Here is a 26,352-nt window from a genome sequence, read left to right on the forward strand (position 1 = left end):
GTTGTTGCAGGATAGTAATGCTTTTAGACTATTTCTTCAAAAAAAAGCTGACAAGTTATTTTGAGCCATTTGCACAACACAATCCTCCAGAGGAGCATCTCCTTCGACTGGTTACTACTGTGGATACCAGAGGCTCCTCCGGCAGGGATTCCTGGAAGGAGGGATTGCACATCTTCCCAAATCCAGCTTCAGCGCCATTGCTGATTTATATTATTAGACATACTTACAAAAGTTAGAACCCAATCATTAAAAACAGGCGTATACCCAGCATATAAATGGTCTTGAAGTTTCCTCTGAAATTCAACTGTCATTTTGGTCCTTAAAACTTAAAATATCTGTTCAACAGCAAAAGACTACCTCCATTTAATAATGCATGCCTGCTAATCCTCCGACACAAAAGGCGCTCTCCTACTTCCACACACTAGATGTATTACAAATGTTCAGCTAATCCCCTGCAAAGCCTCTGGTTGCAACAGTGTCTCTCTCCCCAGCAGCATCATCTGGTGGCTGGAACTACCTGGACTTTGGGGAGGTGAAGGGGAGCTCATGATTAAAAGGGATCAGGAGGTGTCCACCACAGCCCTGCTGCTTGTCCACGGAGCTAGAACTGGGACTTTCTTCCTTTGAATATGCAGCAGAACTCACCCTTTCTCAGGCGTTTGAGGTATTTTACGATGGCTCGTCCTGGGGAGGAACCACGGCATTGAGAACCAGCTTGTTATGTGTAATGTCGGCTCTGCTGTTAACATCTTTGGAGCATCTTAAATGTCCTCTCTGTGCCTCAGTTTTCCCAAATGGAAATAACTGATTCTTGTCACACACAAGGATCACGGGGTCAACCAACTAGTTTCTGGACGGCTTGGAAATTCAGAGTGCTAAACTATGTTCCTCATATTGCTTTAAGCTTCCCTGTTGACCTCCCCATACATCATGTAGCATCACATACCCATTTGGCAATTAGTGCACAAAGGATACCAAGGACTGCAGAACCTCACTGCTGTCTGCCTGAAATAAAGGCAGTTACTTCTTTATATTTGTATTCTGGTTTTTCTCATATGTAAAAATGTTGGCTTTTGTCTCCTAACAAATTGCTTGAGACGTAAGGCTCCCTTAGAAGCTGCAAGCATTTCAGCTATTCTCTCTTTAGGACACAACTAAAGCATCTCAGGATTGCTGCTACAGGAAACTCCAGACCATCAGTTAAGATCAAAGGAGCTTGTCTTGTCTTCGGCCTGTGGGACATGGATTCTTGCCTTTATTTGAATTAAAACCAGCCCAGCAAATGGACAAAAGCTAAAAGTAAAAATAAACTAGTGGCAACAACTGGATAAACTGCACCACGGCATGTTACGTCTACTGAAGTGGGAAGGCAGAATAAGAAGAAACCAGTGGAAGGCTTTACCCCGTCTGGGAGAAAAAGATGTGATGTTTTAAGACATACGATCACGCTCAACCTTACCAGGCAGGCTGCAGTGTTTGGGCAAGTTAGTGGGTCTTGATAAACTCCGGGGAGCAGCCTGGGGGGTTCCCTCAGCCTGCGACACTATTGAAACTGCACCTTAATTCACTGGACAGCCAAGGCACACCAAGCACAGACGCGGCCAGAGCCAGCATCACCCACAGAGCGCCGAGCGCTCCCCTCGCGTTAGCTGCCCTCTCCCTGGCCTGGACCTGCTGCAGGCTCGCGCCTCCCCGCTTCGGCGTTCCCGCTTGCTGAGCAGGACTGTTTGGGACCGTCTCCAGTTTTCAGGTGAAAATCTGAACCATTTGTTGAAGGAGAACGAAGGGCAGGAAAGACTTTCAGAATCGTTTTAGCTGGGGTCAGAGAGCCACGCACAGAAGGTGTTGGCAGCATATCGTGGCCAAGCAGCTCCTTCCAGCACGGAGATCCTGCGTGAAGGTGACAGCATTTGTCTCCTGGCTCCCTCTCCCTGCACCTCCCACCCTGGGACCCTCTGCTTGTTGTGTGCGTGCAGCTCGGCTCCACCGGCAATCTGGGGAGCTAAAACTCCCTACAGCTGCTAGAAATGGCTCTTCCCTACCCTCCTGCAGCCAACAGGCTCCCCAGCGGCCTCCCGGGCTGTCTCATTGCGTGCACTTTTGTCGTGCTTCCTCCCAGTCCTTCCTCTTCATCACTTCATCCCCATCTCGCACACTCAGCTCTTCCTCCGCTGCTTCACCTTCCTCATCGCTGGCTGCGTGTCCTGTGTCACAGAAGCCTATGGGACCTATGGGACGGGAGCCTGGTGTCACCTGTGGGACATGACTGTCCTGTCACCTGTGGGACATGAGCCCAGTGTCACTCGTGGGACAGGAGCCTCTGGGGCCTACGAGACAGGCGCCCGGTGTCACCCGTGGGCCTGTGTCACCTGCAGGACACGAGCCCGTGTCACCAGTGGGACGTGAGGCCTGTGTCACTCTCGGGGCACGACCGTCCTGTCACCTGAGGGACACGAGCCCCGTGTCACCCGTGTCCCCTCGCCAGAGCGAGGCCGCGGCGGCCCTGCCACCCCGGCGGGCCCGGCCTGCCCCCGGGACGGCGGCCCAGCGCCCGGGGCCTCCCGGCCGGGCCGCGCCGGGTCCACAGCGGCCTCGGCCCCGTGAGGCCCGGCCCGACTCGCCCGCCGCAGCCCGCGCCTCGGCCGGGCCCTGCCCGGGGCAGCCGCTGACAGGCGGTGGCGGAGCGGAGCCCGCCGGTCGCACCGGGGACAGGCCCGAGCGGCGGCGGCGACAGGCTCGGCGGCGACCGCCGCCGCCCCCCTGGGGCCCGGCCGGGCCGCGGGGCAGCCCCGGGGGGCGCCCGGCTCCGGGCCCCCCGGCAGCGGCTGATGCCGAGAGCAACAGGGTGCCCCGCGCCGCCCGCCGCGAGCTGCCGCCGGGGCCGCCCGGGGGGAAGGGGGGGGCCGGACCGGAGGGGGGGGCGGTCCGGTGCCCCGCGCCCCCCCCCCCCCCCCCCCCCGGCTCCAGCCTCTCCGGGAAACACAGGCGAGAGGCAGGGACGAGCCGAGCACCAGCATCAATCACCGCCCGCCCCGCCCCCCGGCGCTGACTGACGGGGCGCCGTCCAACCAGGCGGGCCCATGCCCCGCGCGCAGCCAATGGGAGGGGAGGAGGGCGGAAGGTCCCCACTTCAAGGCTGGTTGAGCTGTGCAGGTAGGTGCTGGGATGTGGGAGCCGCCGGGGCCGGTGCCCCGGGGAGGGGGGGGCGGCCCGGGGCCGCCGCGGGCGGGGGGGGGGGGGGCCCCGCCGCCGGCCGCGCTCCCTTGGGGGGGGGGGGCGCCGCCGCCGCTCCCCGAGCTCCTGCCCGCGGGCAGCGCCAGGCCAAGTAGTGCGGCCCCGCTCCCCCCCCCCCCCCCCGCTCCGCCGCCGTCCCGCAACTTGGCTGCGGGGGGCGCGGGCCGGGCGCGGCGGCGGGGCCGGGGCCGGGGCGCCGGGCCGAGGCGGGGGAGGGGGCGGCCGGCGCGGCCGCCGAGTGAGTTGGGAGCCGGGGCACGCTGGGGGGGGCGGGCCGGCCCGAGGGCCCGGGCGGGCGCGGGGCGCCGGGGGCAGCTCTTCTCCGCCCCGCCGCGCTCCCCGCGGCTGCCGGTCGCCGTCCCGGGGCCGCGGCGGTGGGGCTGGCGGCGGCGGCCCGGCTGCGTGCGGAGCGGGGCGGGGGAGCACCCCCTTCCCCCCCCCCCCCCCAGCCTCCATTTTAGCCCAACAGTTTCCGAAGGAAACCGAAGCCCCGGCGCATCCCGGGCCCGGGGGGCTTCTAGAAGGATCCGGGAGCGCGGCCCCCCTGCTCGGGGCGGGGGGGGGACAGCCCCCAGACACCCCCCCCCAACCGGTGCGGCCGTCCCGAGGGACGCGGCTCCCGGGGGCCGGCGGCGGTGCCCGGCCCGGCGCTGCCCTCGGGGCGGCCCGGGGGCGCGGCCGCCGCCGCGGGGGGGGGGGCACGGGGGGGGGGGGTGGGCACTGCGCCGCCCCGGCCCCGCACGTCGAGCAAGCGGCGAGATGGAGCCGCGAAGGCAAAGAGTGGGCGCGAGGGCCGCCGTGGGTCGCCTGCCGTCTTTGGGCCGTCTCCATTTGCTTCCTCTAATTACGTTTTCTTTTTGTTTTTTCTTTTTGCAGATCCCGGATTTTCCACTTCTTCAGATAAATAAATAAAGAACCTGTAGACCTACCAGGACTCCGTCGGGGCTGGAAGGATTCAAAGTCCCTCCTTGCGCAGCTGGGTGTCCTGCGGTCGGTGAGGATGGATTTTACCAAGATGTCCAGCAAGGTAAGGTCTCCCGTTCCTTGCTCGTCCATTGTAAGTCAGAATATCAGAATTTTGCCAACTGCAAAGCTACCTGAGTTTGCGATGCTGAACTGTATCCGCAGGCTTTATTTTAGTTTCTGATGGTACAAGAGGAGTCTGGTCCCCTGCACTAGTTTCTTGGCAAATGTTTAACTTTAAAATGGAGGTTCAGGAGTGCAGCTGAAAGGTGGATTCGTTTCATATGTACAGAGCGTTTCTCTCAAAAACGGTTCTAATGCCCGTATGTAGTGAGAAGATGTGCAGCCTCCTCTTGGCGGTATACGTATGTATTTCCTGGTGTTACCTGTCCTTATATACAGCATCTAGATGCAGAGGTATGACTTGCCCTGAAAAAGAGTGATCTCCTCTGTTTGTTCCCTTGTTGTGTGCATCCTTAGAATGGAGGTTTACAGCCCTCAGATTCTCTTTGCCTGCTGACATGCTCTGCTTTATATGTGCATTTATCATTTCAAGAGCATATACCTTTTAGTGTGGCCTAATAGACTTGGCTTTGTCCCATGAAAACGGAAGCTCTCTTGGACAGGTGAATCTGCTCGCCTTCCCGTGCCTCTGGTGTCCCCAAGTGTGAAGTGGCCGTAGCGCTGCTGTATCTGGGAAGGATGGTTGTGAGGATTTGCTGATGCTTGTTGTGAAGTCACGTGTTATCTCCATAATGTCCTTACAGGAACAGAACAGTGTCCTGAGCAGTTAGGTATAATAATCAAGTTACCTGAATCTGAATACAACCTGAAATGAAACACAAAAGGGAAGGATATTTCCCTTTTTTTCATAGATCTACAAGCCAAAGCAGCCTGACTTCAGTCCAGTTACGGAGGCCTGAATTTAGACAAATTCTTTTGTAATATGAAAACCTAAAATCTTTACTCAATCCTTTCACACTGACATTAGACAAATCTGCTCTGGTATCTGATCTCCAGTTGGCTAACACAACAGTAAAGGCTCTTATTCTGTGTATACATAATAACAGTAAGTTGTTGTGTGGGCTTTAAGAAAATAAAGCTCTCTGTTACAGGTTTTGGGGGTTATCACTAAATGTGAACGCTTTCTTCTCGGAAGTCTGTGTTCCTACAGCTCCTCCTGAAAGCGATAGGAGGTCAGCATACTGCTTTTCTGGAAATCAGTCCCTATTTCAAAAGTGCCATACATCAACGTATTGGCCAAACAGGCGTTTACTGTAGGGCTGTATGAAGTCTGACACTTGCATGGATACTTGTGTCGTCTTAAATCATAGGGCTGACAACATCTTAAGTGTGCTATATGTCAACTAATGAGGGTCTACTGCAGTTGAAAGTAGCGTTGCTCTGTGCAACCAAATGTTCTGATTAAAAACATGAGTTAATTAGCCTTGCGCTTCAGTCTCGCAAACTTGGAGGAGGGGCAGGGAAGTAAAATTTTTAAGTGCTTAAGCTGTTGTGAAACTGGAAGACAATGTCATCCTTATGTTGATGGCTAGAAAAGCTGCTGGTATTCTCTGTGCTGTGCAGCCTGGACCTGCGCCTGCCAGCTTGAGAGAGAACCTCATTTTTGGTTGTAGGAGGGGTACTAAAGACACCTGCTTTTTCCAATTGAGTGGATCAGAAGTGGGCACACAGGAAGATAACACCAGATCCCTTCTGCTTTCAGCAAGCTGGCAGAGCTGAGGGGAGGGAGGTGTGCCTGTGACAGTGGTTTGCATATAGCTAGCCAAAGGCTGCTGGAGAGTGTACCAAGGAAGATCTGCAGGCAGTAGTCATGTCCGACTTTTTCCTGTCCTCTCAGCAGTTTTGCTTAGAGGTATTGGCTTCTTGTGAAGTGGATACAGTCAGACCATGTTTCCTGAACATATGAGTGTATCTTCTGTTCCTATGCTGTCTAACAGCTTTAAACCTTTGATTTAAGCATTGATTTAAACCTTTGAGTAAGCGTTTGAATGCTTTTGTATCCTGCATCCCTGACTTGCGCTCATGCTTTAGCATCTGATACTATTGTCACAGTTTGCAATGATTTTTTCGTTACAGAAGAAGACAACATGCTCTGTTATAGCCCTCAAGTTTTATAAAGCTCTTTACTTGCAGTTCCCCAGAGGGGAGGGAGGATTTCTTGGAGCAGAGGAGCAGGTACATTGTATCTGCCTGATTGTTCACTATTAACAGGCACAGCAAGAAACCTGCAAATTATGCTCCTCTTCTTTCTCGGTGTGTGACTCCCCACGGTGGTGGTGGTGGTGGTAGCAGAAATGGGGAACCCGCTGCCTCCCTCTTCTTGCTGCCATCTCCCAGCAGTCATCTGCAGGGTGATGTGGGCACCAGTTCTCCTGCACTGGTCTTGCCATAGGAAGCATCATTAAGAAAGATAGCGTGTAAGGACTTGACTTTTTCCACCTGTGGTCTCTGGTGTCTTCCTATGTTGCTGAGGGTTTAAAGGCAGGTGGATTTGGCAGGGACCGAGGAATCTGCATGAAGCACAGAAACTTGGGGCTTTAGGAATTGCTGATTGTGTCAGAAGCTCCTGCGTAGCATAGCTGTGATCTCAAGATGCTGGTGAGACTTGAGCATGACCAAAGGAGTGAATAAACTTTCTGATACACTGGTCATTGGTTATGTTTCAGCCAGGTTAAACTGCTCCTATAGTTTGGCATAAAACTGAATTACAAACAGTTATAAAAAGAGATGTAATTTTTTCCTATAGTCTGGTAATCCAAACAGCAATGGAACTGTTGTAAGTATGGGACATCAGAAATAGAAACGAATTCTTCTGTTAGTGGAGCTGGGTAGACCAATGGGGGTGCGAAAAAGAAGACTATACCATGAATCATGAATATAGGCTTTTAAAACCACTGTTAATCTTGCTAGTGACGGAGGGAGAGCTTTAATGTATAAATTTTAGCATTTTCATTGGTGAAGGCTGTCCTTGGAAGTTCTCAGATTTGCCGTTGACTCGGAAGAGGAGTGAGAGGTGCAATATTTGTAGTCAGTCAAACCTACAAAGGTTTTCCACGAGCCTCAGGCATGGCCTGTGGTTCCCTTGGCCCAGGATAGAGGGAAGTATGTTAAGGCATTGCAACAGGAGGAAAGCAGGGCTGATTTGTGCAGTAGGTATAAATCTGGTCTTCCTCCCACCCCCATACTTCTTGCACTGTACACCACACCTGTTGCAAATCGCTGGGATTCCTAACGAGACCTAACTAGTTCTTCTAACTTTTATTTACGTGAGAACTTCTTAAACTATTTGTCGTCCATGCAGTGGAACTGAGCATTACTACTAACAGTGGAAGCACAGGGGTAAAATGTCTGTGCTGTAATTATAAAGCCTCTGTAAGGTAGATTTCAGTGTTGAGATTTGAAAGCATTGTCCTCAAAACTTGGCCTGTGTCTCGTGGTTTTTTAGGACATGGGGTTCTCGGCAGTTAGTGCAAGATAACATTTCTCTCTTGTGTTTTTTTTTCCTTTTTCTCTTCATGATATAACTACTCATAACATGAAATGGAAATAATGCAATTTTTAAAGTGTGCTATCACCTTTATTTATAATTTTGTTGCTCATTTATGTATTTTTTTACCCCTTTAATACTTGCATTATTAAGTGTCTGGGATCATATACCGTACTCTGCACAAAACATACCAACCTGCATTAATGCAAGTCCCTAAAGAAATGTCCCCATAATTTCTGTCGTCATTGTGTTTCTTAAGCAAACATGCAAGAAACTTGATCAGATCTGAGACTTACTTTTACACCTTTTGTACAGCTTCGCATGTATGTTTTGGATGGATCTAAGCCAACACAATAACATTGTTGACAACTTAGCTGTAACCCCATATCATTTACTTCCACATAAATGTAGAATTGGATGCTTTACCTTCTGCTCTGCGAGCTGATAAAACCAGGCTATCAGTTCCCCACTGGCCTGACAATTTACGGTTGAGAGCTCTGCTCTGCTGTGAGTGCTCAGCCTGTTATTCTTCTCCGGAAAGCACTTCGCTATATTCCCCCGACTGCTACAAATAGAAGTTCCCAGAAAGACTTGGAGAAGTTAGGTCTTCTGTAAAACATGCAGTACCATACATTGTTGGAATCGGTCTGATGCAACAGCGTGGAGTATTTGAGTACTTTTTGGCACGATGAGACCAACTTCTTTGGCAGTGACTCAAAAATACAGTGGTGAAGTTGGTTTGTTACCTTCATTAAATAGTCTTACATTCCCAGCTTCCCATCCCCATGGAAACCATATAAGTATGTTTTACAGTTGAAATTGTAATTGATTTTAAAATAGCTTATAATTATGTTACTAGTAACGGATGCCCCTTGACTCCACAAAAGATGAAAATAATTTCCCTACTAGTCTGGATAACAATAAAATGGTGACCTTGAAGTGCCTATATTTTATGGAGTAGACTCTCCGCTATGAGAACAAGCAACACATGTTTTCCTTGAAACTATGACTGACTACATCAAATGACTCAATCTAAATCATCAGTGTGGTTTTCAAACAAGTGGTGTTACTTTTTATGTGGATCACTCAGCTTTTTGAATGAATAATATATTCATTTCCTGGCTATATCAAGCAAATTGGAATGTATCCATTGATCTGATGGTCCCCAAGGCAGACCAGTGGTCGCCATTATAGCTAGAGTTTGGGATACATCAGTAGAATAGATGCCTCCCTGATCTTAACATGGGGATTGGGGAGTGTTACCAGCCTCTGGACTAATTACCTAAATTAGCTCTGCTTCCTCTTTCAGGGCTCCGCACTCTTTCTTTCCTTTTTGGTGAACATTTTCAGAATAGCCGGCTGGAAAGTGCTGTGTCTGAGGCAGTTAAGGGATGCCTTTGTTAAAGTGACTGTACATTTTCTTTAATGTTAAAAAGGAGTATCTGAAGAGCAGTGATGACTGCAAAGGTCTTTTTGTTGTTGTTCTTGCAGCTTATCTATATTTAGCCTTAAATCAGACAAGTCTTGCATCTTCCGAAGCCTCAGGGGCCACCAATATTTGAATTTGCTGCTTTTTGTTAGAATATCTAATTAAGAGGCAAACCAGGGTGCAAAAATTGAAGTTGTATCCAGGAGCAGCATCTGTAGGGAGTCTTGTTATTGTGTGGCCACTTTGGTCATTGCTTTCTCTGCCTTTGGGTTGCTTCTCAAACTGATCTAGCTTCTTTGCAGGCTCAGATGTCTCTCCCCATGTATGTACATCTATGTGTATAGTTATTGTACATACACACAAAGCAAAAGCTGTAAATCTGCCTCAGGAGTTTAACAATCAAAGTCATGAGGATTAATAGGAAGAGACAATAAGTATGTGTGGGAAAAACAAGGTGACAGTCAGGTATGATTGATTTAGTACCTATGTCACCATATACTATACCCTATGGTTTGTGTGTTTGTGAAGTTTTATAGGTAAAGGTGACTTCAAAGAAAGACTTAAAGGGTAGCACCATAAAAACACATGGATTCAGCGCTGAGAGCTCCTCTCGTTCGTATGGGGCATCACAACAGTAGTTAATGAAACAGGGTCTCCTGGGCAAGGGAGGTTGGTACTGCTGGTGGAGTAGGGGATAGGGGCTGTCTACTGAAAGCCTGGGAGGAAGCTGTCAGATGAGACATAAATCAAGGTCATTGGCCTGTGCTCAGTGTGATGGAGAAGCAGTCATGAGTGGCGAGGTGGCCTGGAGAAGATGTTGCAGTAGTATTTTGAATGGAAAATGGAGCCTGGAAGGGATATAATAAGGCATGTGTCAAAGGCCAAAGTCGTATTGTTTTAGAATGAACAGAAGTTTTTGCTGTATCATCTCCGGATCACGTTGACTGATGCAAGTTGTAGGTTTGTGCTGCAAGAAAATCCAGATCTCTACTAGACTGTCAAGCTAGATCTGGACTTTTGGTTGGGCCTTCTTTGGTTAGCAAAAAATTCTGCAATGCAGAATGAACAAAAGATTAAAACTTCTTGCACAGGACTTTTTTTAACTTCCTCCACAACTGATTGCCAAAGCCTTTCCCTCCCTCAACTGTTTTAGTATATAAATGCACATGTTGCTGCTTCTGTTTTTTAATGGAACTGAATTCTAGGCTGTTTTTTAAAAATCAGATAACCTGTTGTAGGATCTTACCTTGGTCCAGTGTCTCGGTTTCCTCAAAAGCTGTCTGGCTGTGGTGGGGAGGAACAGATCAGGAGAAGGCAGGAAGCTGCTCTCCAGGCTCGTCGTGTGACCTTCTTTCAGAAATAGTATTTCTGTTACCCTTAAGAAGGGAGTCTGTTCTCTGTGTGATCCAGTTTTCTACTGCATATGGGTTCACTGATAACACACAGTCCTGATGTCCCTCTTGGCACTGTCTCATCTTTAAGTTAAAGCCCAGTTCAAGGTTTCTGGACTAATTTTTTGGGGTTCTGCGTGGAAGTGCTGAGGCGTAACCGGTCCATTTGGAACAGGGAATCTGCTGGGCAGAAGGGGAGAACTGTGACCGCAAAGGGCAGAGCGTGCCCAGGAGCAGAGCTGGCTGTGTGCAGCTCTGCCAGGGCATATGAAATACAGCCTTGGCCTGTCCTCTGTCCTGAACTGGACCCTTCTCTTGAACCACATTTAAGTATGTGCTAAATGTTCACCCTTTCTGTTGGTCAGCAGAGATGCAGACAGTATCTACCCTCTGGGGTAGATAAAAATAGTTGCAATGAGAGTTACAGGATGTGATTTGTTAAGCAATACCCTGGATTTTAAGGAGTAATGGTAGCTCTTATGTAGCGTCTTTAATCTGTGCGTCTCCAAATGCTTTTTAAAGGAGGGAACGTTGCTTTCCCCCTTCTACAGTGATAGAAGTTGTGGCAAAGGGAGGAAAGAAACTTGTCCAAGTATGCTGCAAAACCCAGATCAGGAACTAGTCCAGCTCGGTACCGGTCCGCCTGGCCGTGCCGCTCTGGAGTCGGTGGTATTCTGGGGTCTGGCTTTTCTCTGCAGTTGAAACAACACAACTTTTATTTTGCTTTAAACCTGACTCGCTAGGGCAGGTATTCTTCTATGCCAGCATATAACTGCATACGCTGTTGTAGCTTCTTCCTTTGCAGACAAATGATGATGCTATAAAGCGCCTTTATAAAGCCTTTATAAAGCACCCTGGCATAACCGCATTGGTACTGTAGAGGCAGTGTGACTGTAGTGAGGAGAAAGTAGCGTGTTTAGCTGAAAGACAGCAAATCAAAACTGACGTGTGGACCCGCCTGAGGGGGGAGAGCGCCTTTGGCAGTAGTATTCAGCAGTTTGGTGGTACTTTGGATGTGTCGGGTGAACGTGTGTTCTCGTTTCCCCCACTCTGACAGGAGAGGGATCAGTGTCACCCCTTCGCAAACGGCAAAGCTGAAGGTCAAAGAGGTGAAATGGCTGATGCAGTCCCAAAGTGGTTGTTTTCTGCTCTGCTGCCCCTGGGTAGTCCTGCGTGTCTAGTGAGCGGGAGTCTGTCACGCAGGGGCTCCGGGGCCGCGGGCAGGAGGCGGAGAAGGGAGTATCCTTACGATCGGAGCGAGGAGCCTTTTCCATTATGCTGCCGATGACACACTCCCAAGGTTTCCAACTCCGCATCTATTTATTGCGTTTGCTAAAAAGTCTATTCATAGCCTTTGACATGAGGGGCTGCGGATTCACGTATGCGCTAGTGTTCGCGGTACGTTGCTCCTGCAAGCATGCAGACTCACCCGCGCGGTGCACAGAGCTGTGGGGGCTAGGACGGCAAAATGTCCCCAAAACAGGTACGGCCAGGTTCTTATTTCGCACTGACGCCTCTCAACGCTTTTCTGGCTTTAAATATTTTCACGTGTAGCGGGAGCAGAGGAGGAATTTTTAAAAATAGTGCTCAGGAGTCTGGCGTTATGAATGTGAGATAAGCCTATACAGGAGGGTGCTGAGGCTCTGCGTGGAGCAGCAGTGGAGATACTAAAAAATAGTAATAATAATAATAATAAAAAGTTAGGGTGGGAGAAACCCTGTCAAATGCTCAAAGTTCGCGCACGAACCGCTGAGACCCTCCCCCCCCCCCCCCCCCGCCGTCGCGGATCCGGTGCCCCCCTTCCGGGCCGGCCCCGCCGGGGGGCCCTGCTTCGGCGCTGCCCCGCCTGGGGGGGCGGGAGGGGGGCGGTGTCGCCGCCGCGGGGCCGAGCGGGTCCCGGGCACGTGGCCGCGCGGGGCCGCCGGGGGGGGGGCGGACTACACTTCCCGGCATCCCGCGCGGCCCTGCGCAACCTTGTCCTTGAGCGGGGCCGGCGCGCTGGGCGGGCGAGCTGCCGCGCCTGCGCGCTGCGCCGCGCCGGCGGGCGGGCGGGCGCTCCCTGGCGGGCGGCGGCGGCGCCTGCACGGGGGCCGCCGCCTGCGGCAGCGTCAGCGGCGGCCGGACAATAGGCGGCGGGGCGCCGCGGGCCCGCCTCGGCCGCGGCCGCCCCCGCCCCCTGCCGCCGCCGCCCGGCCCCAGGGGCGGCGGCCGCGCGGCGCCCCTCCCGCACTGCAGCTCCTCCGCGCGGCGGGCGCCCGGCGCTGCGCCGCAGTGGCGGCGGGAGCTCGGCGGGGCCCCCTGGCTGCGGGCGGGCGGGCGGCGCGGGCGCGGTGCGCGCGGCGGCCGGCGGGGGCGCTGCGGCGCCCGCCCTCCCCCCCCCCCCCCCCCCGGTGCATTCTCCGATTAAAGGGAGGGGGAGGGCAGAGAAGGAGCCCGGCCGCCATTTTCCGAGCCGCGCCGCCGCCGCTCTCACCCGGAGCGGGGGGGAGAGGGGGGAGAAGAAAAGCGCCGCAGCGCCCGCTCCGCCGCGCCCCGCGCGGGCACCGCCGCCGAGCGCTCCGCCGCCGGGCCCGCCCCGCTTCCCGGCAGGGGGGCTCGCCGCGGCGGCTCCCCGGCGCGCCCCGAGCCGGGGGTGGGGGGGCAGCTTCTCCCCCCCCCGCCCCAGCCGGGACTGCGGCCGCCGCCGCCGCTCCGCGCCCGCCGCGGGAGAAGCAGGCGAGCCCATCCCCCCCGCGCCGGGGCGGCCAGGGCGGGCCCGCGCGGGCGGGGGGGGGCGCCGGGGCCGCGGCCGGGGCTGGCGGCGCCCGTGCCGGCTGCGGCGCCGCCGCTCGCCGCGGCCGGGGCTTGTTTGCAAACTGCGCCCATTTTGTGCGGGGCCGAATCCGCCCGGACCGTGTTCTGCGCTCCATCACGTGGTAGGTGCCGCTCCGCTCCCTCTCCCCTCCGCCCGCTGCCCTTTCTCCTTCCTCCCCTCCCTCCCTCCTCCCTCGCCCGCCCGCTCCCTCCCTCCCGCTGCCCCTTTGTTACTGCACCCGCACCCGGCCGGGGGCAGCGGGCAACTTTAAATGGCTCCGGCCGCCTCGGCGGAGCGGCCGCCGCGGGGGGCTCGCCCCCACCGCTGCCCTCTGCGCCCGCCGCCCCCGAGCGCCGCTCGCCCCGGCTCCCCCTGAGCCCGCCGCGGCGCCAACTTCTCGGCCCGGCGGAGGCTGCTCCCCGCGCCGCTCCCGGTGCCAGGCGCGGCCGGCCCCGCCGGCGGGTAAAGTGCGGGGGGTCGCGGCGGGGGGACGGGCTGGCGGCGGCCGGGCGCCGCGCGGTGCCTCGACCTGCCGCCCCGCGGCCCGGTGCTGCGGCTCGGCGGGCTGCGGCGGGGCGGGGGGGTGGGGGGGGGGTGCGGGGTGGTGGCGCCACTTTAAACTGAAACCTCCGGCGGGGCGCTCGGCGCGGCCTATTTCTGACCCCCCCCCCCCACCCCCCCTTTCCCGGTGGGCGGCCGGTCCCGCCGGGCCGGGCCCCTCACGTGGCCGCCGGGCCCGGGCCGAGCGCGGCGGCGGGGCCCGACCCCGCTCCCCGGGGCGGCGGCGGCGGCGGGAGACGGCGCTTCCCAAACCCGCCCGGCGGCGGCGGGGAGGGGGGGGGGGGAAGAGGGGGGAGCAGGCGGTGGGGGGGTGCACACGCGAAGTTTTAAAAGTAAACAGAAAAAAAAAATTGCATAACCTCAATCTTGCAAAACGCGTGCCTGCGAGCAGCTCGCCCCGTCCCACTCCTCGGTCCCGAAATCCGGCGTGGAAAATGCCCCGCCGTGGGCTCCGCGGCCGCCCCGGTGCGCGGTGGGCGCGCGGCTGTCACCGCCGCCCTGCTCGCCCTCTCTCCCGGCGTACAGCACGCTTCAGTTCTTCCAGGCGGGTTTGATCTGCTAAACCATTTTTTTCGAGTATTTACTTCCTGGCCGCTTATTCGTAAAAACGCTCCTGCCAATCCGAAATTATTTTTTCTCAAAACAAACTTAAAGAGTGCAGCTCGCCTTAAATGCTTTTAGCGATCCTTAAGCGCGTTGGCTTTCCCCGTGGGATTAGCATCTTTTGGTGCTGGCTGCAGAGAAATTTGGCCGCTTCGGGATGTAAATGAGGGTCTTGTCAAAGAAAAAAACGTAGCAGACAAATTCAGTGAAAACTAAGGTTATTTTTTCTGCCAAGAAGCAGACCCTTCTAACGCAGTGAAATGTAATCTTTCTGCTAATTAAATTTGTGTGCAGGTGGATCAAAACAGGCAGTATAGATTATTGGCTGTTACATAAAATGTGCTTGAATGACAAACTGTAGTTCTCAGTAAAACTGGCTGGGCTATGGGAGGAACTGCTGGGTTTTTTGTTGTTTTTGATTATTATTTGTTTTGCCTGACCATTATATTCTGAACTGTTTTGGGCCGTTTCTGCGTTAGCAGTTACATCATGTCATGTGTTGCGTACAGTGTGATTTCTAAAAATAAGGCCAGGTGGAAGCCCGTTTCTCGGAGTTGGCGTTACGAAAGCCGGGAGGGCTCCGGCTGTGGCACTGTCCTGTTGACAATGTGAATGTTAAAGGCAGGGGGGGAGGAGCGGCGGAGGTGTTACGAGTTTGTGTGTGTGCACGACTAAACCACCACCATAGTTATGAATTCAGTTACAGGGTTGCGTATGCGCGTTTTCTCTTTAAACCACATTTGTCCTTTTTATAGTCTTTGTTTTCATAGAGGAACCTCTCAGTCTCTTCCCTTGCTTTAGCGCGTTCTTCCTCTTGCATTTTCATGCCCACATGGAATAGCGATGCCATTTAATTGATTTTAACCACAATTTTTTTTTTAATTGAGAAGTCAACAGTCTTTGAAACCAGAGAAGGGAAAATTGAAGCAGAGTTGATACAGGGGCTGTAAAACCTGGGGAAGCCCCGGAGCCGCAGATCGCTTGAGCCTGGCAGAGGATACCGGGAAGCTTGCTTGTGCTTCCCCGGGTATCGGCGATTGGCCATTGTCAGAGGCGAGATCCGAGATCCGGGCGGGTGTTTTTGGCGTGGGAGGCAGGGCATGTTTTTTGTAACCGTACTGCCAAGGTAGCACAGCTGTGTTGGGGCTTAATGGTTTGATATGCTGCAAGTACAGTTAATTGTAGAACTTGGTTATGATACTGTTATAGCTGATTTGTAATGATTTAGCAATGAGGATGACTTGTGTTCCCTCTTCATAAATGATAAAGCAGCAGATGACTGGACAGATGTGGCTGTGTATGTGTGTGTGTGTTGCTTTCTTTCTTTCTTTCTCCCCCCCCCCCCCGCCCCCCCTCATGTTCAAGTCTCATCTGTCTTCAGAGATCATACGGTAACTGGAGAACCGGTGAAATTCTGGCATCATGAAAGTCAGGGGTGAAAACTGAGCAGTTCTTCGACCAAAGTCACTTCCTTTTGCCCTGTTTATAGCTGTGTTTTTGTGAATGCAACTGCCATTATCTAATGAACACTCTGAACAAAGACTGTCTCTGGAGTTTCAGCACTCCACCCTTTTTCTGCCTAGACAGCGTGTGCTGTGCGTCCTTAGGAACCGCAGAAGAGCCTTCCAGGGAGGACAAGAGTTAATATATAGTGAACTGGAGATAAGGCCTGAAGACTTGTTAGGTCCTAGCAGTGCAGAAGAAGTGTAAAGGCTTGGGGAGGCGGGGAGAGGAGCACGTGTTTTGATTCGCACTCCCCACCTCAACTGAACAAAAAACTTCCTATCATTTTCCTCTTCTGATGGGAGAGTCTTAATATTTTTGGGAACTAATTTTTGAGTGCAAGTTCAGTGATGTCTCTTCCCCTCCCCATTTAACAGCACCCAATTCTGTATTTTTTTTTTAAACCAGACTCTATGTGAAACAGGTGGGGCAGCTTATATATAAATGGGAATTTAATTTGGTGGAAATGTCTCTGTTGGATCACACGGTGATTAGACCTAATAATGTGCAACTTTTGCACGTATGCCTTCATGTTCAAAGTGTTTATAGTTTTTATTAAAAAGAGCCTCTTAACATTTGGACAGTCAGAATGGCAGGTGATCTGAGAAGCGCCGTTTCCGTTGCTGCATTTTATAAATACCATGTCCCTGCTCATAACTTCCAGGAATACAATGTCTATCTGGAATGAAAAGCAAAAATGCTTCAGAATGCTTCTTGATTTGAGAATCCTTTCCAGCTTTGTAAATAGCAGTTTAGCTGTGTCTTCAAGGATGCGGTTTTGTATAACAAATCGTTTAAATTGGAATAAAGGCTTTCTGTTTCTTCTCAGTTGGGCAAGGAGTTGTCATACTCAAATCAGCAGAAGTCCTGGTGATGCAGTACTTCAATAAACATAATTCCATTATACCCTGTTTATGTCCTCTTCAGTCTGAGTTCAGACTAGTGTTTTTAGAGGAGGACGGTGTTATTGTTCAGGTTCCAAAGAAAGTTAGAAAATAAGTGTGTGCGTTTTGAGGTAGGGGTTTTTGGGGTTTTTTTTGGTCTTGCTTTGAGGTTTTTTTTTTTGTGAACCACTGTTAATCAGATGACTGCCAAGCTATAACTCAGCTTAGAGAATGAGACAAACAATGAAATGGGATATGCTAATAGTCACGAAGACTTAATTCTGGAGGGCAGATTTCTGACAGTGCAGCATCTGAATTAATGGTGAAACTGTGCTGTTTATTGCATAAACAAGGGAAAATGATAGCAAAATCACATCTAAGGAGAGGAAATGGGAGTAGCTGTCAGTGTGAACAGACCACATCTTTGTGTGCTCCTTCGTCAGATCTGCTGCTGCAAACTTATTTTTTGTAGAGGTAGTGGAAAGGGAAGTGTTAAGAAACTAAGCTATTAAAAAAAAAAAAAAAAAAAAGCTTAACTGAAATGCCCGCTTCTGTATTGAGAGCTTCTCCAGGCCTCAGACAAGTTAGCAGAAGATGGACCTCAAAGACTTTCAGCTCTGTCCAACCTTACGAAGCCTCTCTGAAATCTTTGTAACTCTGTCGAGCTCTGCAGTGACAGAGGCTCTGATGGGAAAGGCCACAGTTGAGTTGCCTTACGCTAAACGAGAAACAGCAAGCTAAGTCCGTGTTGTATCACAGGCCATAAAAAAGAGCCTGTGATACGGGGTTGGACATCATCTTCTAATAATCGAGTATCTCGGTTCTGCAGTCCGTGTTGTCTTGTTTTTAGTTGCTGCCGTGACAGTCTTTGTGGATTGTTGTCTTTCCTGTGAGATCTTGAGAAGCAAAATAGCTGAGGTCTGCAGTTAGCTGAATGTATGTATCCTGGAGAACTGTATTATTAAATGCCTTATTTTGAACGGAGTTTAACTCAGCAGGAGGCTGGTCCACTGGGCTGGGCAGGGATCTAGTGACCGGGGGATACTTACTTCTGATCCTCTGTGCTCTGTTGTTTCCTTTCGAGGACATGGATGATTAACGTGAGGCACTCTGAAAGACTACTTGTAGTGATAGTTTTCATGCAGTGGTTTAAAATATGAAGTATTAAGGTAGTGTCGTTTACTTGGGGTTAAAAATTTTGGCGATAATTTTTGTATGCTTTTGAGCAAAGGTTTGTATAATAGTACCCAGTGAATGAAAATATGCCTTTAGAATTAAGGGACTACTCTGTTTTTTGTTGAACTTGCTGTCTGAGTCCTGAGTTCAGGTTTTCATATTTCCTGGGCAACTTGCCCATGTTATGCGAAAGAAAAACAAAAAAACCTCTCTGATACTGGATGGGGGGAGACATGGATTTCACAATTAAAGCTTGTTTTTTGTCTTTGTTAGTACTTTGTCAGGCTGCTTCTTTCTGCAAATGTCCCATTGTTGTTTTTTAAAGCACATTTTATTTGATTGCAGACTGTAACTTTGTTCTGAGGAGTAACTTAAAAGCAGTGGTTATTTTTTCCTCCAGCTACTTCACTTACCAAATGAAGACATTCTTGCTTGTAATTATCAGACTTTCCAGACTTTTGATTTAGGAAATGACAAATAATCTTGCTTTACGGTTTTTGTTTTACCTTCTGACATCATATTGATAAAGCTTCTGTACCTCAGATTATGCAATTGATTAGTTTTATTTATATCCAGTAGGAATTCACAGGCGCAACAGAAAATCGTACTTGAAGAAAACGGAGATACGGAGGTTCAAGTTGAGGTATAATGTAGGCCCTTAGGTTTCTGTTTCTAGAGCTGACCAAAAGACCCTGCTGTTTTTGTCGACCTGCAAATGGAAAGGGAGAGCTTTTATTCTAATCAGGAGTGCTTCTGCTTGGAAACAAAGGCTGTGAACGGAGTTCCATAATATCTTCATTAATGGCTCCAGAGCAGAAATACCACCTCCTGGGAGGCTTTTAGTGTTAAAATCCTTATTTTTTCCGGAGAGACTAGGTGCAAGTCTTTTGTGTTAACATATGTGGAAGACAGTTGTTCATATATTTTAAAAATCTGTGATTCTTCTGTATGTTCTTAACATTTTTTTTTAAATTAACATTAAAAAAAGCCTGTTTCCCAAATGTAGGTCACTATAAGCGCATTGTCTGCCAAACTGCACGTGATAGCTGGCTTATCAATAAGTTTGTCATCCTGTACTTGTCACATTTTCTTAATTAAAGCTTTGAGAGTTACTTCTCATGCGTATCTCTCTGAATTGGTAAACATCTGTCTTACAACTACAAAACATTGAAAGATGATACAAAAGGCACATAGAGAATCTATTATGTCTAATATGTGTGATTTCTAATAGATGTGCCTTTTTTGGATAAGAAAGTATTTCTGAGGCTCAGGGTTTTAGCTTGTATGCCAAGTACCTGCATTTTAAGCCGTTTGACTGCTGAGTTTAGAAGCTTAGATGATGTATTTCAGTTGTGAAATAGTGTATAGGGAATTTATTCTAGCAGGCTTTTTCTAAAATGCATTTGTAACCGCATGGATTCAAGATCTGGCTGTGTTGTAATTTGTTGGCGGGGGAAAAGAGGGGAAGTGGGAATTGGTATAATGTTCACTTCCTTCGGGGCAGATTGTCCTTCACTGCAGTTCACTCAATGGCACCTTGAGCCATGCATCCTAGCCTGAGGAGGAGGTTAGCTGCTCTCCAGCAGCCTGTGCTTTGGGTGGGACATAGCGTACCGGATCCAGGAGTTTGTGGGTGGTCGTGTAGTCAGGCAAGGGAGGCTCGCATGTGAGATGTGGAGCTGAGGTTATCCTTCACGTGTGCATTGAGAACTTCAGTCTCTGGATGATCACATGTAAACTCTTCTATCTTCGTTTCTAGCACAAGCCCTAGGAAAAGGGGAAATGGGCTGAAATGGGTTTGGACAAGTGCTTTGTAGGAGGAGATCTGGGAAAGTAAGGAGGCCTCGAAACGTCTACGAAGAGTAATCCGAATGTGGTTTGGCATGTGATGAAACTAAACAGCATGCGGAGGAATTTTTGGATACGAACGTCAAGGGTTTAAATTGTAATTCAGGGAATATAAATTTATACAAGGTGCATGTGGTATCGAAAAAAGGAACGCTGCTGCTGAGTGGTGCTGGGAGGGATTGGAGGCAAGGATAACTGAGCCAGGCAGCTAAAGGTCTTGGGAGTTTGGGAGAAGAGCAGTGGTGATGTGACTCCTGTTTTTGTGCTGAGACACGTGCTAGCGGAAGGGTCTGAAGACCCTTTTGGAAGAAAGCTGAAAGTGCTTTGAGAGTTTAGATGGGGTGGGCAAAAGAGAGGTTATTGATACCTCCTATTTCCAGGACTTGCAGCTCTCTTTCGGATCTCCCCATGAACGTTACTGGAAGCACAGGTGCCCGATTGCTTGGTCTGTTGTTTTAGAAAGCAGAACTTTCCACATTTGGCTTTGGCTTGTTTTCTGAGGCGTTGCACCACGTTGCTGTGCTTGGAAACCCAGTTTTCCTTTAAGTGTTTAGTTGTCAAACTGGGTTTCAAAAACAGTGCTGCGTAAGTCAGTATACTGAAAGGATTGGTTTCCAGGGGTGTTGCGACCTGATAGCTCTTCCAGGGTATAGTGTGACTGGACCCATTCCTTGTACATCTTCCAGCCTCCCATCGTTGCTTCAGCTTCATCCATCTTTCCCCCCCTCCCCCGGTCTGTGTTCCAAAAACACTGCGAGAATCTGAATGTTGGTGCTGTTCACGTGGAATTGTGGGCGAAGCCACTCGCCTGAATAGGCTCAGCCACTTTCCTCCTTTGGTTGCCTTGCATGCACTCCTCAGGAAGTGAGCGAAGATGAGCGAGTTGTGATTACACCGTCTTTAACTGCTTACTAGAGTCTTTCATCTTTCCTCTGTTAATTAACGCAAACTGCTTTGGCAGTGCTCTAGTTTTAAAGTAAAAAATCAGGAACGTGCATGTGGCTTTTGAGTATTATTTTAAAACACTGTCAACTCCATGTTGGCCTCGCAGAAGAGGTTTCTTGGGTGTGTTTCTGAGAAACCTAGGAGGAGGAATGTGCAGCAGGCATCCCGCTGCAGCTGCTGAGGGCAGGGTTGGAGATGGCACTGCAGCAGACACCCTGTGATCGTTGAACTGGAGCGATAATCTCGAGTCGCCCTTTTACTCTGACAACTGACTGCCAGCAGGATTTCAGCGGACTCTATTCCCACTGCCGATCATACGCCCGTCGGCTTCAATGTTTGGAGTTGTAGACCCTTGGCAAAGAAACACCAGAAAAGGGGACCGGCGGGTGCTTACCTTAATTTGATAGTATTGATGGGCGATACCAGTTTGGGGAGAACTTGCCATTGTGGTTTTGAGTCCTGAAGGCAGGCGAAAGACTTGGAACACCTGGGTACTTTTTAGAGTAATTGGCAAAACTCTCTCAGAACCTTAGACTGTGTCTATATTTTTTCCTTTTCTGTATTTCTTCTACTCACTCCCAAAAAGAGATGTTCCCCCCACAGCCCCAAACCCTCTGTGAGGAAGAAATTACTGATACTGTAATAGGACTTCAACAAAGGGGACAAAAAACAAGTGTTCCTTAATATTTTTTCCAAATCTGGTGTATAACGGTAGAGGTCTAATTCAGTGTCTGAGAAACCATGCTGTGTCTGCCACATGAACAGACAATTTTTAAGGACTATTTTAAGAAAAGGAAAAAAAAAAACCACCCAACAACTTTTGGAGGTCATCTTTAAACTTCTGGAACAAAGCCTTGTTCTTAAGGGAGGATTTCCAGACTTTCAGAGTATTTTAAGTGTTGTCCATCCCACTGAAAGTGAAGTTAAGACAGCTGCCTGTCAACAGGGTTGCACTAGCTTGATATGAGGATTTTCTTTTTAAACTGACTTTGCTAAACTGGAGGAAAAGGTAGCATGAAAGTTTTTCTTCTGTTTTTTTTGCTTTTGCTCCTAATAAAACTAAGTTGATGACCTACAATTTTATTTTTTAAAAATTAATTTAAAATTAAAGGTACTCTTCAGGCTTGGTAAGCTATTAAACAGCTATGATACGGTGCAAGTTTGTTCATGAAGACTCATTGTATTCCTCACCAAGTGCAGACTTTTCTGCTGTTTTACAGTCTGGGTATTTCTTAAGCAGCTGTCAATGTCTTGTGGTGTTACAGCGGTAAGCGTAACATAGTGCAGTGATCTGGAGTTTTGCTTTGGAAGATAGACGGGCTTGTTTCTGCAGAACTGACAGCAGATCTTTTGAAAAAGTCTGAATATATGTGTGTCATTAGTGAAGGTCTTGGTAGGAGGCTGAAGAGAGGGAAACCCTTTATTCTGACGCTCTTCCTCTCTCCTCTCCCAAGGGCGTCTTTGCTACAAGTGGAAAGTTCCCTGAGAGCGCTGCGATCTTCATGTTTTTATTGCCGAAGGGTCATGTTCAGTCTTTATGAACCCGAATGATGATTGAAAGCCTTTTCCAATGCAGTGTGCATTAAATTTTTAGGCATGCAGTATGCTTTTTCAGCAAGGACAGCGTATAGTCGTATTAGAAAATAAGTTAAGTTCTGTTAACAGGAGACTTACGAGGTCTGAAATCATCTCTAGTGTCTCTGCTTCTGTTACAATATCTTCAAATCTTTTTTTTGTTTTCTTTTCCCTGCCATCAGTTCCTCCGAGTGCATCTTTTTTGACTTTCTTCCTTGTCTTCTTCCTCCGTGTCGGCTAACCATGAGTTTGTCAAGAGAGAGAGCAAGACCGTAGCTTGGTCTGGATGTGGACCTGGTGATGGGCCTGCCAGCTGGACGACATACGTGCTCATAGAAACCAAACTCAAAAAATAACTTCGAGCTTGTCTTGCAGGCCTTCCCTCCATGGGTGTGTGCATGTGGATTTGGCTTCTCTAACTTGCCTCTGATTTTTCAAAAAAATTAAAAGGTACTTAGTGTTTTTGAGCTCTAGGGTCTGTCTGTGGTCCCTGTTGAGCGGATAGGGATGGGCATATAGTGCAGTCGTGTGGCCTTTGTGTGTAGTTTTTTTAAGGAACCAGTTGAAAAAAGGCTTCGTCTCTACTAATCTTGCATCCTCCCAGAAGCCAGCACTTACCAATACTCTGCTATTTCTCTCATTACTAGCAGGTGGGACCCAGAGCTGCATTTGGGAGCTCTGGGATTTCTGCTTGCCTTGCTCGTGGCCTGACCTCAGAGAAACACTTGATTCCCAGCTTAGGAGGAGGAGGATGCTGATCTCTTTGTCAAGTCCTTGAAGGTCCATGAGGAGGAAAAGGTGGATAGAGGGGGCAAAGGAGTGCTCTAAGAGTCGACACAAATGAGATTTAAAAGCAGCTCTATAGATTGGCTTAGGTGGCTGGTCTGACACTGGGGAGCAACTGTGGTGCAGCTGAAGGAAGCTAGAAACAAAACTGTATGTCATGTTTTGCTCATTCAGTGTCTTCAGACTCCAGATAGTTCTCCATTTTCCTACAAAATGGTATATTAATTTAGTCATTGGGGTGTGTTAACGAACAGTTACAACAAGCTTATGCAAATTTATGTGAAATTGGAGAATTGGTATATCAGGCAAGAGACCAGGGCAATTTCTTATTATTGAAATGACTTTGAAATAGCTTATGAAAGTACCATATAGCTTTTGCAGCAAAAATAACTGTTGCACTGTTACAGTAGTCCATTCTGTGGGCTATGGGAATGCATTAAAAAAAAAAAAGTCATTAAAAAAATTGCTGGCATGGTCAAGAAAGTAAGTGACCAGAAACTTGCCACCTAGGGGAAAAGGAAAGGTTGAAATATACATGAATAAAACGTTTTTAGTTATTTCTGTTAGGACAGTGATTTACTATTACAGTCACAATGTAGAGCAACTCCGTCATGGTGGGCATGTGGGTTAATCTTTATCCATGTTTTCGAAAGAGAAATGGGAATAGCTAGCGCAAAACCACCTGGCTTGTTCAGAAATGTGCTTTTGGGAAAGTAGATTTCATGTACACTAGGGAAGCTGCTTTCTCAAAATCCACGGCTTTCTGGGAAGCAGTGGGGTTGCCTTGCTAGGTGTGGGGTTGCGGGCTTGCTTTAGCCACTAGCAGTCTGAGCACATGGAGATTCGTTCCTCTGAAGCCTCGTCTCTGTTGCAGTTTCTAGTTCAAATATGTCGTTTCTTATGAACCCTGGTTGGCAGCAGAAGTAGCGAAAACCCTTTTGTAGGCATAGCTCAAGGAGTTTAGAGATGCAGGTGGTGAGCTGGTGGTGTTGAATGACAGGCTGAATGTGACCAGAGACGAACCTTTTCTAGGGGCCTGGAAGTGTGCTTGTTCGCTTGGTGGATGGACTGAAAGATGACAATAACGATTATAAGCAAAAGCTCTGGAGGATCCTGAGGACCAGCTTATTTATTGCTACTTTTTTTACCTGCCTGGTACGCAGATGGCTCTGCTCGGGGTGAGGCTGGTGGTTGCAGGGGGGATGCTGTCCTGACCGTGGCGCGTGCGTGGTTTGCAAAAGGAGTATCGAGTCACTAAGCCTCACTGCTTTTGCCCCGTCTTGTTTGTTTTTATCTCCTATAAGCACGATGTCTAACTGTCTCTCTCCGTCTTCCCTCCCTCCTGCAGGCTGCCCTCCGGCGAGGCAGGGAGAGGCGGCGGAGCTGGCCTCGGCACCGGGAGAGGCTGGACTTCCCGCGTCTCTGTGCTGAATGGCTGCGATGGCGCCCGCTCTCACTGACGCAGCAGCTGAAGCTCACCACATCCGGTTCAAGCTGGCTCCCCCGTCCTCCACCTTGTCGCCTGGCAGTGCCGAGAGCAACGGCAACGCCAACAACATCCTCCTGGCTGCCAACGGCACCAAAAGGAAAGCCATTGCTCCGGAGGATCCCAGTTTAGATTTCAGAAACAACTCTACGAAGGAAGAGCTGGGCAAGCTGCAGCCGCTAGTGGCCTCTTATCTCTGCTCGGATGTAACATCTGTTTCTTCAAAAGAGCCTCTGAAGCTGCAAGGAGTCTTCAACAAGCAGACAGTCCTTAAATCTCACTCCCTCTTATCTCAGTCCTTCTTGAAAACAAGTGATCTGTTGGGGAGGCAACCAGTGTTGGAATTTACTTTGGAGAATCTAAAACCAATGAGTACTAATAGCCAGCCACCTCTCCCGCAAGCGCCTGTAAATGGCTTGGCCAAGAAATTGGCCAAAAGTACCAATTCAGACCATGAAAACTCTAGTTCTCTGAATGGTCGGAAGTGTGCTCCCCCTTCTGCTGCCCTCCAGGGTGTTGACTATAATGCAGGAGGGTCTGAATTGGGGGACTTGAAGACCGGGTTGACCAATTGCACTCTTCCGCATAGAAGCCTTGATGCAGAGCACACAACTCCATTTAGCAATAATAGCACTGCAAACAAATCTTCCCATAATTCCACAGAGCAACAGCAGGTGCTCGAGGGTGGCAGCGGAGAGACGAGGTTGTCCAGTGTTGATAGTCACTCTGACTTTGGGAGCAGTAAGTTGGAGGAGCAGAAACCTTCCCTGTTGGCCGGTCACCACAGCGCGCTCGACTCCGAGATGAGGACGAGGGCGTTGCTGCGACGGCAAGCAGACATTGAGAACCGTGCTCGCAGGCTGCAGAAGCGCTTGCAGGTGGTGCAGGCAAAACAGGTGGAGAGACACATCCAGCAGCAGTTGGGTGGCTTCTTAGAGAAAACTCTGAGCAAGCTTCCAAATTTGGACCCCCTGAGGCATCGGAGCCAGCTGATGTTGACCAGAAAGGCGGAAGCAGCCTTGAGGAAAGCTGCGAGTGAGACAGTTACTTCAGAAGGTCTAAGCAGCTTTCTGAAGAGTGACTCGATATCGGAAGAACTGGAGAGATTCACAGCCAGTGGTATGGCCAACTTGAGATCCAGCGAACAGGCGTTTGACTCGGATGTCACTGACAGCAGTTCGGGAGGAGAGTCTGACGTCGAAGAAGAGGAACTGACCAAAGCAGACCCAGAACAACCCCACGTGCCGCTGTGAGTAGCAGTAACGCTTTGCTTACCTCTGGTAGGGGGGACAGCAAGGTGAAAGGTGGCAGATGGAAAATCGGGATTTCGCAAGAACATCTTACTTTTTTTAAATGGGCTGGGATCCAAGAAGGAGTATTTGTTAAAACTAGTGCAGTGTGGTTTGTAGGACACTTCCTAGTTCAGGCAGCATGTGTGATATTTAAGATAAAATCCTTCGTGCACATAGGAGTCGTTGATGTTGTGGAGCGGCAAGTCCTGGAAATGCTGGCTGGCTGGAGCAGCTCAAGCAGGTTGCAGATACAAACCCAAAATATTATAAACAGTTCTCTGCAGTGGCTTGCTTATGTGCTGGACCTGTCTCCTGAAATGAAATGTTTGTCTATTACAGTGGGAATCTTTGTTGTAAACCAGTTATATAAA

General features: G+C 50.0%; 1 protein-coding gene across 5 annotated transcripts in view; it reads left to right on the forward strand.

Moving 5' to 3' along the window:
* Nucleotides 1–3,091: 3,091 nt before the first annotated feature.
* KANSL1 (KAT8 regulatory NSL complex subunit 1) overlaps nt 3,092–26,352 on the forward strand; it is a 108,758-nt gene continuing 85,497 nt past the window's right edge. For 3 of the 5 annotated variants that reach the window (XM_064524528.1, XM_064524531.1, XM_064524530.1), the window contains exons 1-3: nt 3,092–3,153; nt 4,111–4,261; nt 24,552–25,938. In XM_064524528.1, the coding sequence (XP_064380598.1) occupies nt 24,635–25,938 (1,304 nt within the window). In that variant the 5' untranslated portion in view covers nt 3,092–3,153; nt 4,111–4,261; nt 24,552–24,634. Of the gene's footprint in view, nt 3,154–3,955; nt 4,262–13,294; nt 13,444–24,551; nt 25,939–26,352 lie in introns of those variants that run through there. The other 2 variants (XM_026099413.2, XM_064524529.1) reach the window with 2 other exon arrangements.

This window comes from Dromaius novaehollandiae, chromosome 22, assembly GCF_036370855.1.
Source record: "Dromaius novaehollandiae isolate bDroNov1 chromosome 22, bDroNov1.hap1, whole genome shotgun sequence".
In the NCBI taxonomy this organism is placed as follows: domain Eukaryota; kingdom Metazoa; phylum Chordata; class Aves; order Casuariiformes; family Dromaiidae; genus Dromaius; species Dromaius novaehollandiae.